At 41.2% G+C, this 14,146-nt stretch overlaps 1 protein-coding gene across 2 annotated transcripts in view; it reads left to right on the top strand.

Annotated features, from left to right (window-relative positions):
- prtga (protogenin homolog a (Gallus gallus)) overlaps positions 1-14,146 on the top strand; it is a 119,172-nt gene that overhangs the window by 41,190 nt on the left and 63,836 nt on the right. For both annotated transcript variants that reach the window (XM_043677488.2, XM_043677489.2), the window contains exons 3-4: positions 10,201-10,345; positions 13,112-13,245. In XM_043677488.2, the coding sequence (XP_043533423.2) occupies positions 10,201-10,345; positions 13,112-13,245 (279 nt within the window). The remainder of the gene's footprint in view (positions 1-10,200; positions 10,346-13,111; positions 13,246-14,146) is intronic.

Consider the following 14,146-nt stretch of genomic DNA (forward strand, 5'->3'; position numbering starts at 1 on the left):
TTTAGAGTGAACCAGCAACAGTACTACTGAGTCAAGAATACCAGCTTGTAATATCAATTCTCATTCATTTGAATTTTTTTTATTTTTCATGGAATATGGGCATCGCTTTAGGACAACATGTATTACCCATTGCTAATTCCCGTGGAGAATGTGATGGTGCATTTCCTTCTTGAATCACAGACCCTGAGGTCTACTGAAACTCATGGTGCTGATAGGAAGGAAGTTCTGAGATTTTTGACTTAACAATTTTATAGCTCCAAGCCAGAATGCTGTGTGACTTCGAGGGAACTTGCAGGTGATGTCTCCATGCATCTGCTGCCCTTGTCCTTCTAAATAGAGCTTGTGGGTTTGAAGGATCCTTGGAGCTACTGCAGTGCATTTCATTAATGGTACATCATGCTGCTGCCACGCAGGGAAAGGAGTGAATGTTGAAGGTGGTGGATGAGTATTGGTTAAACATAGTGCTTTGTCCTGGATGTTGTGCTTCTGAGTATTTGAAGTATATGCATTCAGGCAAGTGGAAAATATTCAACCAACTCCAGACTCATCTCATAGATGTGCAGGCTTTAGGAAGACAGGAATTATTCATCAGTGGATTCCTGGTGTCATGATATTGTAGCCACAGTATTTGCATGTGTAATCCTGTTCAGATTCTGGTCAATGGTAACCCTTTGCCCCAGTGGCAACATCCAATCAGCTTTGGTAATACCATTGAACATCAAAAGGTGATGGTTAGATTTCTCTCATTGGAGACAGTCATTGCTTGGCATTGGCTTTGTATGAATGTTACTTGCAACTTTTAAGCCGAAAACGGGCTATTGTCCAAATTTTGCATTTGGAAGTAGACTCCTTCAGTATCGGAAGAGTCGTAATTGCTGGATATTGAGCAATGATTAACAAACATTGCATTTCTAATCTTCATGATGGAGAGATGAGATTGAGTCTTGTTTGTATGACTTTAGATTTTTCGTTTTGAAATGTTGCTGGTACTGGTGGGAAAGCCCCTAAATCAGTGCATAATTTCAGGTGTTACTTTCCATTATAATGCCACATGGGCATTTTGCAGTTTTATGTGAAATATTACTGGGATGACACTAGCATGTTAATTCTGTCATTGCATCAAATATTCTACATTTTCAGAACAAATTGTGATGGTGTGCAAACTGAGGGAATATTCAAAGATAACTATGTTGATCGTGACAATATTGTGTTGGCTTTCATTGTAGCATAATATTCTAAGGCAATTTGCAAAAATATAATGAGACAAAAATGGATGTTAAGCCAAGGAAGGGAAGAATTGGGAGCTATGACCAAACCTGTTCAAAGAAGTGTTTTAGCATGGAATCTTAAATGAGTTCAAGGAAATGGAGGGATTTTAGGGAAGGATTAGCAGAATATAGAACCACTACAACTGAAGTCATCCATGATGGGGATAAGGCCAAGTGGAGTTCTGGGAGACTTTAGCACAGAGGAAGAACACACTCTTGAGGGAACCATTTCCAATATCATGTGGGAAGTTAAGCCTCCAGTAGTTTAATTGGGCTAAGGGAGTAGCTGATGGGCCTCATCAATGAGTGGAACTCAGAAAGGTCATTGGAGGGAAACCTGAAGCTGTTGGTTCAGGGCTGGAGATGGGAAGGGTTTACCATAGTGCGAAAACTGAATGATGCCTTCAGAATACTGCCAGATATGTTCAAATGCTTTATGCATATTGAAGATGGAAGGGACAGAACAGAGGGTAGTTGGTAATCAGGATAATCGTTTCTTTTCAGTTTGGCCCTGGCGTAATGGGCAGTTTTGGCAGAAAAGAAAGATAGCTCAGCCATGCTTGAGATGGCCAAATGAGAGAAGCGCATGTTCAATTGAACAAACATTGCAGCAAATAGAGGGTCAATAGTTCAAGAATTGGAAGTTTGAAATTGTGATTGACTGACTCGGGATAGGATTTTGTGTACTTCTCAAGAGTGAGAAGCAAGGTGGGTAGGGAATTTGCGCTATAAATCCACTGACAGTGGGATGAAACTGACAAATTCTGGGAAGCTTCAGAATGTGCTGTCATGCTCTTTGGCAAATGTCTGGAAGTCTGCTTGTGTGTATTGTTATGTATGCTAATTTTACGAATTTCACTGAGCGCAGAGGCTTACCTGGGGGATGCTGTGCAGAGGTTTCATCTCTAACAGCAAAGTACCAAGGACCTGAGCTTTTACATGTTCCATCTGCTGTGCTCTGTCCATCATCTTTGCTTACTCAGAATTTCTCTGCCAGAAGATGGTACAGGGAATGTCATGATAATGCATTCTGAGGATTTGATCCCTCATCCTCTGAGGTTGTGATGGAGTTTGGCCTGGGCTTAGATTGTCTGCCTCTTTTTGTTTTTCTTGCTGTTCTGGAAACCTGAAGAAAATAGAATTGGTCCAGCTAAGTTTCATGCATTAATCCAGTAGATGTATTGGTCATCACAAGACAGGACAAATCTTCACGGACTCTGGAGCTTGTGGCCTTTACATCATGGATTCTTGCCTAGGGTCCTTCCCTGACATCTGTGGCCTATAGTTTGGCTGAATGAGGAGCCTGATGTCAGGGGCACTTCCGTTAAGACTTTTCTCACTTACATTGATTGGTCTGCTGTGGGCAGCAAAGGATTGGGTGTCAGTCCAAAGGGTCAATAATCAGTGTAAATGAGCTTGCGTGCCTATGATGTGTGCTCCTGTGCCCTCCCTAGTAAGCACATACATTCCTGCAGTTGGTACACCTTTCAGAGCATTAACTGCCCCTCTCAGTCCACTTTCCCATTCGATGCTGAGGTCTGCAATCCCCTTTCCTGTCTACAATTCAGCTGCACTTGTGTATGCCAGCTTGCAGTGTAAACTAAATGGTCATTACTGTTTTTTTAAAGTGTGCAGATCATCGATCTCTTGCTGTGTTTCACCCAGGACCTTCTGTGGGCCATATAGCCCCGAACATATGCTGCCTATTACCAAGCAGGCTGCCTTGGACAAATGGGAGAGCCTCTTGCTGCCAACCCTGGAAAGCAAGACCCCTTGATGTTCCTGAACGGTCTGCAGGAGAATCTGCAGAGGGGGATTTCTAAAAAATGGTACCGGTCTGTGTGGTTTTATCGGGCAGGGGTTTGAAGTAAGGGAATCTAAATAGGATGGCAAGTGAAGAGAGGGCATGCACAGCTGCAGAGCCAAATACAAACCCAAACATGAGAGTCCATTGAGACACCTGGGTTGCAGGGAGTGAATGTCTGTCTTGGCATCCTTTTAAATATGTTGTTCAATCATAAATGTTGAAAGGAAACAGCTGGGCATTGACCTCCTACCCACCCCTACTGGAAGATGTGTTGCATGGTTATGTATCCAGTTAGTTAACTGCCATGTAATTGTGTGAGAAGTGAGGATTGATGAGGGTAGAACAGTGGACGTGATCTATATGGACTTCAGTAAGGTGTTCGACAGGGGTTCTCATGGGAGACTGGTGAGCAAGGTTAGATCTCATGGAATATAGGGAGAACTAGCCATTTGGATACAGAACTGGCTCAAAGGTAGAAGACAAAGGGTGGTGGTGAAGGGTTGTTTTTCAGACTGGAGGCCTGTGACCAGTGGAGTACCACAAGGATCAATGCTGGGTCCACTACTTTTCATTATTTTATATCGATGATATGGATGTGAGCAAAAGAGGTACAGTTAGTAAGTTTGCAGATGACACCAAAACTGGAGGTGTAGTGGACAGTGAAGAAGGTTAACTCATTACAACGGGATCTTGAACAGATGGGCCAATGGGCTGAGAAGTGGCAGATGGAGTTTAATTTAGACAAATGTGAGGTGCTGCATTTTGGGAAAGCAAATCTTAGCAGGACTTCTACACTTAATGGTAAGGTCCTAGGGAGTGTTGCTGAGCAAAGAGACCTTGAGTGCAGGTTCATAGCTCCTTGAAGGTGGAGTCGCAGGTTGACAGGATAGTAAAGAAGGCATTTGCTATGCTTTCCTTTATTGTTCAGAGTATTGAGTACAGGAGTTGGGAGGTCATGTTGCGGCTGTACAGGACATTGGTTAGGCCATTGTTGGAATATTGCGTGCAATTCTGGTCTCCTTCCTGTCAGAAGGATGTTGTGAAACTTGAAAGGGTTCAGAAAAGATTTACAAGGATGTTGCCAGGGTTGAAGGATGTGAGCTATAGGGAGAGGCTGAACAGGCTGGGGCTGTTTTGCCTGGAGAGTCTGAGGCTGAGGGGTATCCTTTCTAGAGGTTTGAAAAATCAGGAGGGGCATGAATAGGATAAATATTCAAAGTCTTTTCCCTGATGTGGGGGAATCCAAAATTAGAGGGCATAGGTTTAGGGTGACAGGGGAAAGAGATGAAAGGGACCTAAGGGGCAGCTTTTTCACGCACAGGGTGGCACATGTATGGAATGGGCTGCCAGACGAAGCGGTGCTGGTACAATTGGAACATTTAAAAGGCAGCTAAATGGGTATATGAATAGGATGGGTTTGGAGGGATATGGGCTGGGTGCTGGCAGGTGGGACTATATTGGGTTGGATATCTGGTTGGCATGGACAAGTTGGACCAAAGGGTCTGTTTCTGTGTTGTACATCTCTATGACTCTAATGCCCTCTTTTGCTCTATTGAACTTCTACAACAGATTTGAAGACCTTGCTGAATGCTGTTTATCCTGAGCAGATTCAAGAGGAAATGAGGCATTGGAAGAATGCAAGGGTGGCATGGTGGCTCAGCAGTTAGCACTGCTGCCTCACAGTGCCAGGGACCCAGGTTCAATTCCAATCTCGGGTGATTGTCTGTCTGTGTGGTGTTTGCACATTGTCCTCTTGTCTGCGTGGTTTTCCTCCCACAATCCAATGATGTGTAGGTTAGGTGGAGTGGCCATGCTAAATTACCCATTGTCTTAGACAATAGGTGCAGGAGTAGGCCATTCTGCCCTTCGAGCCAGCATCATTCATTATGATCATGGCTGATTGTCCTCCATCAGTACCCTGTTCCTGCCTTATCCCCATAACCCTTGATTCCAATATCCTTAAGAGCTCTATCCAACTCTCTCTTGAAAGTATCCAGAGACTTGACCTCCACAGCCTTCTGGGGCAGAGCATTCCATACACCCACCACTCTCTGGGTGAAGAAGTTTCTCCTCAACTCTGTTCTAAGTCACCTACCCCCTTTTTTTAAAAAAATATGTCCTCTGGTTCGGGACTCGCCCATCAGCGGAAACATGCTTCCTGCCTCCAGAGTATACAAGCCCAGTCGCTCCAATCTTTCAGCGTAAGATAGTCCCGTCATTCCGGGAATTGACCTCATGAACCTACGCTGCACTCCCTCAATAGCCAGAATGTCTTTCCTCAAATTTGAAGACCAAGACTCTGAGGATGTACAAAAGTAAAATATTCCACTGCCAATTGTTATTCTTAATCTGGTTTTTAGCTTCAACATTTGTTTTTGCTCTACCTAATACATTATTAAGTCAACTTAGTTTTTAACCCCCAAATAAACATTTCCTACCCTGTCAAATTCCTTGCATCTTTTAAAGGTTGCTTGCTTAATTTTTTCACGTTGTTTGATGCCCTTTTTCAGAAAAGTGTATTTACAAGTAAAAGACAACTTTCATGTCCTCCGCTTATTCCGAAGCATTTTGCAACCAATGATGTAGTTTTGAATGATTAGTCTTATTTGTGAGACCAGACATCAAAATTTCCACCTTGTGTTTATTTAGAAGAATTTAGAACCTATTTAGAATGTCTACAGTATGGAAGGAGTCCATTCAACCCATCGAATCCACACTGATCTGCTGAAGAACGTCTCACCTCGACCCAACTCCTACTTTAATCCCTGTAACTGCACATTTGCTGTGGCTAATCCACCTTAGCTTACACATTCCTAAACATCTCAGACAATTTTAGTCCGCCTAACCTGCACATCTTTGGACTGTGGGAGGAAACTGGAGTAAATGTATTATACTGTTTTTGCATTCAGATACCTGCTTCTCAGATAAAACTTGGCCAAGTTTAATTATCAAGTTAATGAGATAGTACAGTCCAAGCGGGATGGAGATTCTACTTTCAGTTGAGGTAAGTAGTCAGTCATCAAAAACCACAAACCATTCTTGGTAGAAAGCAAGTAGACAGTAAGTACACTTTCTCCTGTTTATGCATTCCCCAGAATGAAGTGTTTATTTTTATCCATTGTTTTTCTTGTTTTCACAAAAGTCTGGGGACAGTGTGGCTCTCGGCCAAATAAGAAAATAGTACCCCAACCTGAATTGCTGACATTGCTACATCGGAAGAAATCAGCCAGAGTTTCCACTCTTGGTTTATATTTTTTTAAATCCCCTGCAGCAACTGTACATTGGACTATCTGAGGATGTTAATCTTGAGTGATTTACAGCTGATTAATTATCACTACCTAGGCAGGATTCGCAAGGTGTGGGTTACATCAAAATGTTTTAAGGTCTGCCAGTGTCAATAAAACTCTTTGGGGACAATAAGTTGATAGGGAAACCCACAAAACTGAAGAAGAGGGAATGATGAATATAGAGGTAAATTCTCCACTCAGCACAAATGAGCTGGTGTTGATATCCAAAAGATTGCAAAGTATTATTTACATAATCACTCTAGCCATTGCCCAGTAATGTAATTGCGTCAAGGGTGAGGAAATGATGATTCTGCTTTCTGTAGTATTTCACAAATGTTGTTTTAACTTCGGAAAACTATCCTCCAGCTAAACTCCTGGAAATCACCTAGCAATGTAATCTTGCTTTCTACCAAGAATGGTTTTTGATGACTGACTACTTACCTCAACTGAAAGTAGAATCTCAATCCCTCTTGGACTGTACTATCTCATTAACTTGATAATTAAACTTGGCCAAGTTTTATCTGAGAAGCAGGTATCTGAATTGCATTCTTTCAGGTCTTGGATCTTATGCACAACCTGACAATTTGAATTGTCACCCTGTGAAAATGGCTGTGATCTGTCTGAAATCAACTCATCTGTTATCTCCTGTGTCAGCCTTGGCTTATTGTTTGGCACTATAGTTGAATACTGAGGGCACTGTCAAAATCCAACCTGAATGTTTGTGTTGTAAGACTCTGATAGGTAAAACATGGCCTGTCTATTTTCTGATCAAAATAAAATTTCTCTCGCATCTTAATAGCTTGGACTTCTACTGTGCATGCAGTACGAGAAACACTTATTCACTTTCCCTGCACATTTTCTTAGTTTGTAATGTTTTATTAAATTCTTTATAAGGGTAAGAAAGTACTGTGTAAAAATATAAATTATGGTTATTTTGTACACACTTTTGCGCAAATTAAAGTTATTTTCTTCGCACAGTCAGTAAAGCTTCAGCTTGATCTGCGCAAGTTACCCACAGTATTTCTTATCCTGTAATACGTGCATTGAGTGTTTGTGGATGTAGAGGGAAGTATCTCATTTCTTATTGAAATCCTTGTATTAATTTTGATGCTGTACATCTCATCCAACATCTGCTCTTCTGGACCATGAGTAAACACTAATGTGTAGAGTGATGTGAGCAAGTACCTCTCATGCAGCAGGGGTGTAAAATGCTGTTACATATGGGAAACCTTAACTGTTTGTAAATTGGATTAGCATTGGCTAGCTTTTTGGCTTTCATCTCTCAGGAAGATAATTTTGTTGTAGTAAGAGAATGTGACAAGGCACTTTTCTTAGTTGACCAAGAGAGCGTCAGTGGTATTGTGCTCAGACAAAAGCTGATAGCAATTTATGTTCACTAAAATCAAGTGCATTAAAATTGCTTAGTGTGAAAGCCATTTGGTTCTCAATTTAAATTTCTGCATGAAAATGAGGTGGAGGAGCCAGTGTTGGACTGGGGTGGATAAAGTTAAAAATCAGGAGCAAGTGAGGACTGCAGATGCTGGAAATCAGTCAAAATGTGTGGCACTGGAAAAGCGCAACTTGTTGGGCAGCATCCAAGGAACAAGAGAATCTACCTGATGAAGGAGCCGTGCTTCCAAATAAACCTGTTGGATAATAACCTGGTTTTGTGGTTTTTAACTTTGGATAAAAATGGAGGTGAATATGATTTCACCTCTTGTAAATAAATTGAAGGTTGATTTTGTTAAATTACCCATAATATTTGGTAACTTGTTCCTGACGGGGGATATTTTAGTTTATGCTGCAGATACTGGGAATGACTTGTTATTCCTGTCTTGAATAAATCTGTCATTTTGATCACCATTTTCTTGGATTTGCCAATAAACAACTCTCTCTCGTGTATTGCATCAACTGGTACTTCTAGGAGTTTCAAGGCAGGAAGTTTTTTTTTCCCCCACTAGTTCCTTCCCTCTCTGTGTATCTCTATTTGGATTACAGTTTCGCAGCTGACAAGTGTGTTGCCCTAAGTCTCCTCTGTTCATGTGTGAAGTTTCAGTGAATGTCAGTAAGCTATTGTACCACTGAGGCATCACGTATGTTTCCAGCAGTGGTCCTGCATGATGGTCAGGAATTAAAACGATGTTTCCTTTTTTTTTTGACCAACCCAGGAGAGATGGGGCCAGTTGTGATGCCCTGGATTAATGTTTTATCAACCAACACCAATCTTTGGTTAGTGGGGTGTGGCAATTTGCTGAATAGACTGTGAACCGATGGAGAAGCTAACTCTCTGAAACTTTATTTTTGTTCACATCAAATTTCATGCAGTGCAGGTGGTCTCCTAGTAATTGTGTGCGCGGTGGGATAGGCTTTTTAATTTCCAGTGGTAAATAGTGTGTATCGTTTACAAAGAAGCATGATTGATCTCATGACTGTTATGGGACCCTCTGTGGACTGGTTGGTTATTAATTGATTGCGATCTGTATTTTTACACTGATTGGGTTTTGAGTTTCTTTCATCTTTAAAGATTTCTATTGATCTACAATCATGTCTTTGTTTAAGACATGCAAACTTGAATTTAATCCATTTTTACATATTGATGAGGTACAGATTTCCAGAGGTGTGCAGTATTTATGAGCTGTAATGTTTTTCTGCTTGTTAGTGACACTGGTGTAGGTTGCATGGTAAGGCTCAGAATGATCACATCCTGAAGGAAGTTTTATATCTGCAAATGTGCAATCGTGCAAGGGTTTGGCATCCCTTTCAGATCCTAGTGTGAGAAATGACTCCTCACCAGGTTCTTTTCAATTACTGCTGGTAAAAACACCTGTGTGATGGGGACAACTTACATTGAAAAGGTCAACCTCCTATCAATAGAGCTCATTCTGTTAATCAAATGAGCACATTTGTGCAGAATTCAGAAAACATCAGTCAAAAGTTTTAGTTGCATGTTTTCTTGCATCTAATTAGTTTAAAAATGACACTCCTGAACTGTATCTGTAGGAGTAATGTTCTACCTAGTAACCACATTTATGCATAACCATATTTCTGCTAACTCATTCATTGATCTTTTCTGGCTTGAAAGTAGATTCCGGGCTTGTTTTTGATGTTAATAAAATTTCACAAGATGGAAATGTAGCCCAATTTTGATTCTCTCTATAAATGAGTAATAAAAACAAATTTAAGCTATCATTCCTATAAAAGGAGAAAACATAGCTGGTACATGCAGAACCTCGTTTGGAATTTCCATTTTCTTAAACGTGAATTCAAGTGGAAATGCCAGAACGTTTTAACTTAGCGTCCCATTAAAAAATTAAACAATATTTTAATGGGACACCAGGTTCTTTGGCAGGCCAGATTTAACTGGATATTTTAAGAATTCCCCTAAAATATCTCCTGAACTTTTTAAATTCTATCCCCTAGATCCACATTACCTTTCTGCTTTCTCCTTTGAGAACCATTCATTAGTTTGTGATCATCAGTGTATGTAAACAGTTTTGTAGATAGTTGGTCTGGGAATCTAACTATGTACCTGGATTTAAAGGTTGTAGTGAAAAATGGCAAACGGTTTGTTCTACTTCGAAAAATAAGTTGTGGAATTTGTCTCTATGTAATGAAAGAAAAATTTATAAATGCTGTTGTTTTGGATAATTCTAAAAGTTAATATTTGATCATTATTTACTGTAAGCTGTTGAAACTATTCAGTACTCCTTTTGTAAAGTTGTGGGACATGATTGCAGTTTATATTGAATTCGGAGTTCTTCGTTTTGGAGTTCCCTCCATGAAAGAGGAAGCAACTTTACAAATGTCTAACCATTAGCAATCTCCCTTGAATTTTCAGGTATGTCACCATTTGAGGTTCAGCCAACCCATACAGTGGTCAATGAAGGTGAAGTAGCAAGGTTTATCTGCAAAATATATGCAAATCCTCCACCAATCATCACCTGGGAATTCAACCGTACAGCACTACCGCTTGCTACTGACAGGTAATATCCATAGCAAAATCCATAGCTTTACGCAATCATATGCAAAGAGTGATTGGGACATAATGCTGTCATCGTTCACTAGATGTAGTTTGATTTCTTTTTCAGCAAAAATGTTACCTGTGTTAAAATGCATTGGCTTTGAATTTATGGGTGATAACAGAAAAGCAGTCAGTGTTTGCTGACACGATGTAAAACTGAAAGGTGAGCATCTAGAAGTTGTTGTCCATGATGCTGTGCACCTTGGTGTACTGTTTCAGTCTTGCACCTCAGAATCCATGAATTGAAATGAATTTCAATTTTCAAAGTATTATTCTTGGTGTTAAATATCATTGAAAATATTGAGCCTTATTGAATGAGGTACAATTGTATTTTTCATGCAGTAGGTAGTGCCCCTACAGAACAAACTGCCAGAGGAAGTGGTAGAGGCAATGTACAATTACAACATGGAAAAGTCATTTGGATAGGAAGTCATTTGGATGTATGGATAGGAAAGGTGTGGGCAAATGCAGGCAAATGGGACTAGTTCAGTTTCGGCAACTGATTCAGTTTCATGAGGCAGTTCAGACATTTGAAACACTTTTTAAAATTTTGAGATATTGGATAGACTGCAGTTAAAAGTTGACAAGGCACTAGGACCAGATGAGGTGTATTTAAGGATTTCCGAAGGGAGAATGTGGAAATTGTGGAGGCACTGATCATAATTTTTTCAAACCTCTTTAAACTTGGAGTGGTGCCAGAGTACTGAAAAATTGCAAATGCTAAATCCTATTCGAAAGAAATGTCTGACCACGGCAACTACTGCCAAGTCAATTTAAGTTCGAGGAAGTTTTTAAGAGATGATAATTTGGTATAGTTTAATAGTCGCATGAGCAAATGGAGTTGTAATTGAGAGAAGTTGACAGTGACTTGTTGAGCGCAAATCATGTTTGAGTTGCTTGGATTTCTTTTGAAGTGTTGAGGGCACTACTGATGTGTTGCACTTGGACTCCAAAAGGTTTTTGGTAAAGTGCCAGGCTACAGACTCTGAGCAATGTTGGAATTCGTGTAATAAAAAGGACACCAAGCAACATGGTTACAACATTCACAATGTTAGGAAACAGACCTAGTCGGGAAGACTTCCATTAACTAAAAGATGACGTACAATGAAGTTCCCCAGAGATTGCAGTGGTGCTCTTCCTGATATATTTTAATGGCCGAGAACTGGGTTAGCAGCACAGTTTCAATTCATATGGTAGATAGGATAGTGAAGAAGGTGTTTGGTATGCTTTCCTTTATTGGTCAGAGTATTGAGTACAGGAGTTGGGAGGTCATGTTGCGGCTGTACAGGACATTGGTTAGGCCGCTGTTGGAATATTGCGTGCAATTCTGGTCTCCTTCCTACCGCAAAGAAGTTGTGAAACTTGAAAGGGTTCAGAAAAGATTTACAAGGATGTTGCCAGGGTTGGAGGATTTGAGCTATAGGAAGAGGCTGAACAGGCTGGGGCTGTTTTCCCTGGAGCGTCGGAGGCTGAGGGGTGACCTTATAGAGGCTTACAAAATTATGAAGGGCATGGATACGATAAATAGACAAAGTCTTGTTGCTGGTACAATTGCAACATTAAAAAGGCATCTGGATGGGTATTTGTGGGCTGGTACAATTGCAACATTAAAAAGGCATCTGGATGGGTATTTGTGGGCGGCACGGTGGCACAGTGGTTAGCACTGCTGCCTCGCAGCGCCAGAGACCCGGGTTCAATTCCCAACTCAGGCGACTGACTGTGTGGAGTTTGCACGTTCTCCCCGTGTCTGCGTGGGTTTCCTCCGGGTGCTCCGGTTTCCTCCCACAGTCACAAAGATGTGCAGGTTAGGTGAATTGGTCATACTAAATTGCCCGTAGTGTTAGGTAAGGGGTAAATGTAGGGGTATGGGTGGGTTTCGCTTCGGCGGGTCGGTGTGGACTTGTTGGGCCGAAGGGCCTGTTTCCACACTGTAATCTAATCTAATCTAATCTAAATCTAATCTTTTCCCTGGGGTCGGGGAGTCCAGAACTAGTGGGCGGCACGGGGGCACAGTGGTTAGCACTGCTGCCTCACAGCACCAGAGGCGGGTTCAATTCCCGCCTCAGGCGACTGACTGTGTGGAGTTTGCACATTCTACACCTGTCTGCGTGGGTTACCTCCGGGTGCTCCAGTTTCCTCCCACAGTCCAAAAATGTGCAGGTTAGGTGAATTGGCCATGCTAAATTGCCCGTAGAGTTAGGTGAGGGGGTAAATGTAAGGGAATTGGTCTGGTTGGGTTGCGCTTCGTTGGGTCGGTGTGGACTTGTTGGGCCGAAGGGTCTGTTTCCACACTAAGTAATCTAATTCTAATCTAATCTAATCTAGAGGGCATAGGTTTAGGGTGAGAGGGGAAAGATATAAAAGAGACCTACGGGGCAACTTTTTCACACAGGGTGGTACGTGTATGGAATGAGCTGCCAGAGGAAGTGGTGGAGGCTGGTACAATTGCAACATTAAAAAGGCATCTGGATGGGTATATGAATATGAAGGGTTTGGAGGGATGTGGGCTGAGTGCTGGCAGGTGGGACTAGATTGGGTTGGGATATCTGGTCGGCATGAACAGATTGAACCGAAGGGTCTGTTTCCATGCTGTACATCTCTATGACTCTGACTCTATATGAAACTTGCAAGTATTGTGAGCCATGTTGTCACTGTAGCCTACTTTATTTTGCTAGAAATGCACACAATTCAAATACTTGAGTGTTTTAAAAGGGTATCGTTTTTTCAGAATAACTGCTCTTCCAACTGGGGTTCTTCAAATCTATGGTGTTGAAGGGCGGCATGCTGGACACTACCGTTGTATTGCAACCAATGTCGCGAATAGGCGAAGGAGCATGGAAGCCATTTTAACTGTTATTCCAGGTACACAATGAGTTGTTTCTCCTACTGAACAATGTCCAATAAGTGATACACTTCTGCTTTGTATTCAGCTTCACAGCTGAAGATGTGCATAAGCATCACATTTGATCTAAAGTGAGCACATAGTATATATGTGGCAGGGAAATGATGTAAGAAATGAGAATGCAAGTTTCACTTGATGTGAGAGTGAGTAAAGTGTGGGTGGCTGAACTAATCAGGCAATTCTTAACTCCTTCCTGTTGTAGTCAATGTTTTTGTTTGTTTATAGGGAATGGTTCTCCAACGGGTTTAAATTTGGTAGTGTCCATTCCTGTGGGTCAGAAGGCCTGTATTTAAATCCCACCTGCTCCAGGGGTGTTTCATAAAATGTCTGAACAAGTTGATTTTTGTTTTAAATCCAGAAAGGTAGTGTCCCTTCCTCTCGGTCAGATTCTTGTCCAGCTTGCCACAAATTGTTGTAATCCTACTTGCTCAGCTAGGTTTGTAAGAAAGTTTGGGCGGTTTGGTAATATTGCTGTATGCCATTTGCAAACCAAAGTGGCTGATAACCAGAAGATGTCATACAAGTAGCAGTGATAACTAAAAATATGACTGTATTCAGTCATTTTATCAAGATACTTGGTTAGGACTAAGAGGAGTGAATTGTATGATTAAAATGATGTTGGTTTCATTGTTGGCAAGGAATCTTCTTTGCAAGTAGTGATCAAATGGCCAAGAAGGCTGTCCTAATTAGATTCCAAATTAATTTGAAACTTGAAATGTTGCATGCAGTTAACTTTATAACTAGAAGAAATTTATAGTTAACAGCTTCCCCACCAAACTTAGTTGGTTTAGTTATGCTAGTTTGTTTTTAACTGAGGTTCCATATTTATTCGAAACACATGATGCCATTTTATTAATCTTA

This window comes from Chiloscyllium plagiosum, unplaced genomic scaffold, assembly GCF_037043375.1.
Source record: "Chiloscyllium plagiosum isolate Xiang-an unplaced genomic scaffold, Cpla_swu_hap1 HiC_scaffold_39, whole genome shotgun sequence".
In the NCBI taxonomy this organism is placed as follows: Eukaryota; Metazoa; Chordata; class Chondrichthyes; order Orectolobiformes; family Hemiscylliidae; genus Chiloscyllium; species Chiloscyllium plagiosum.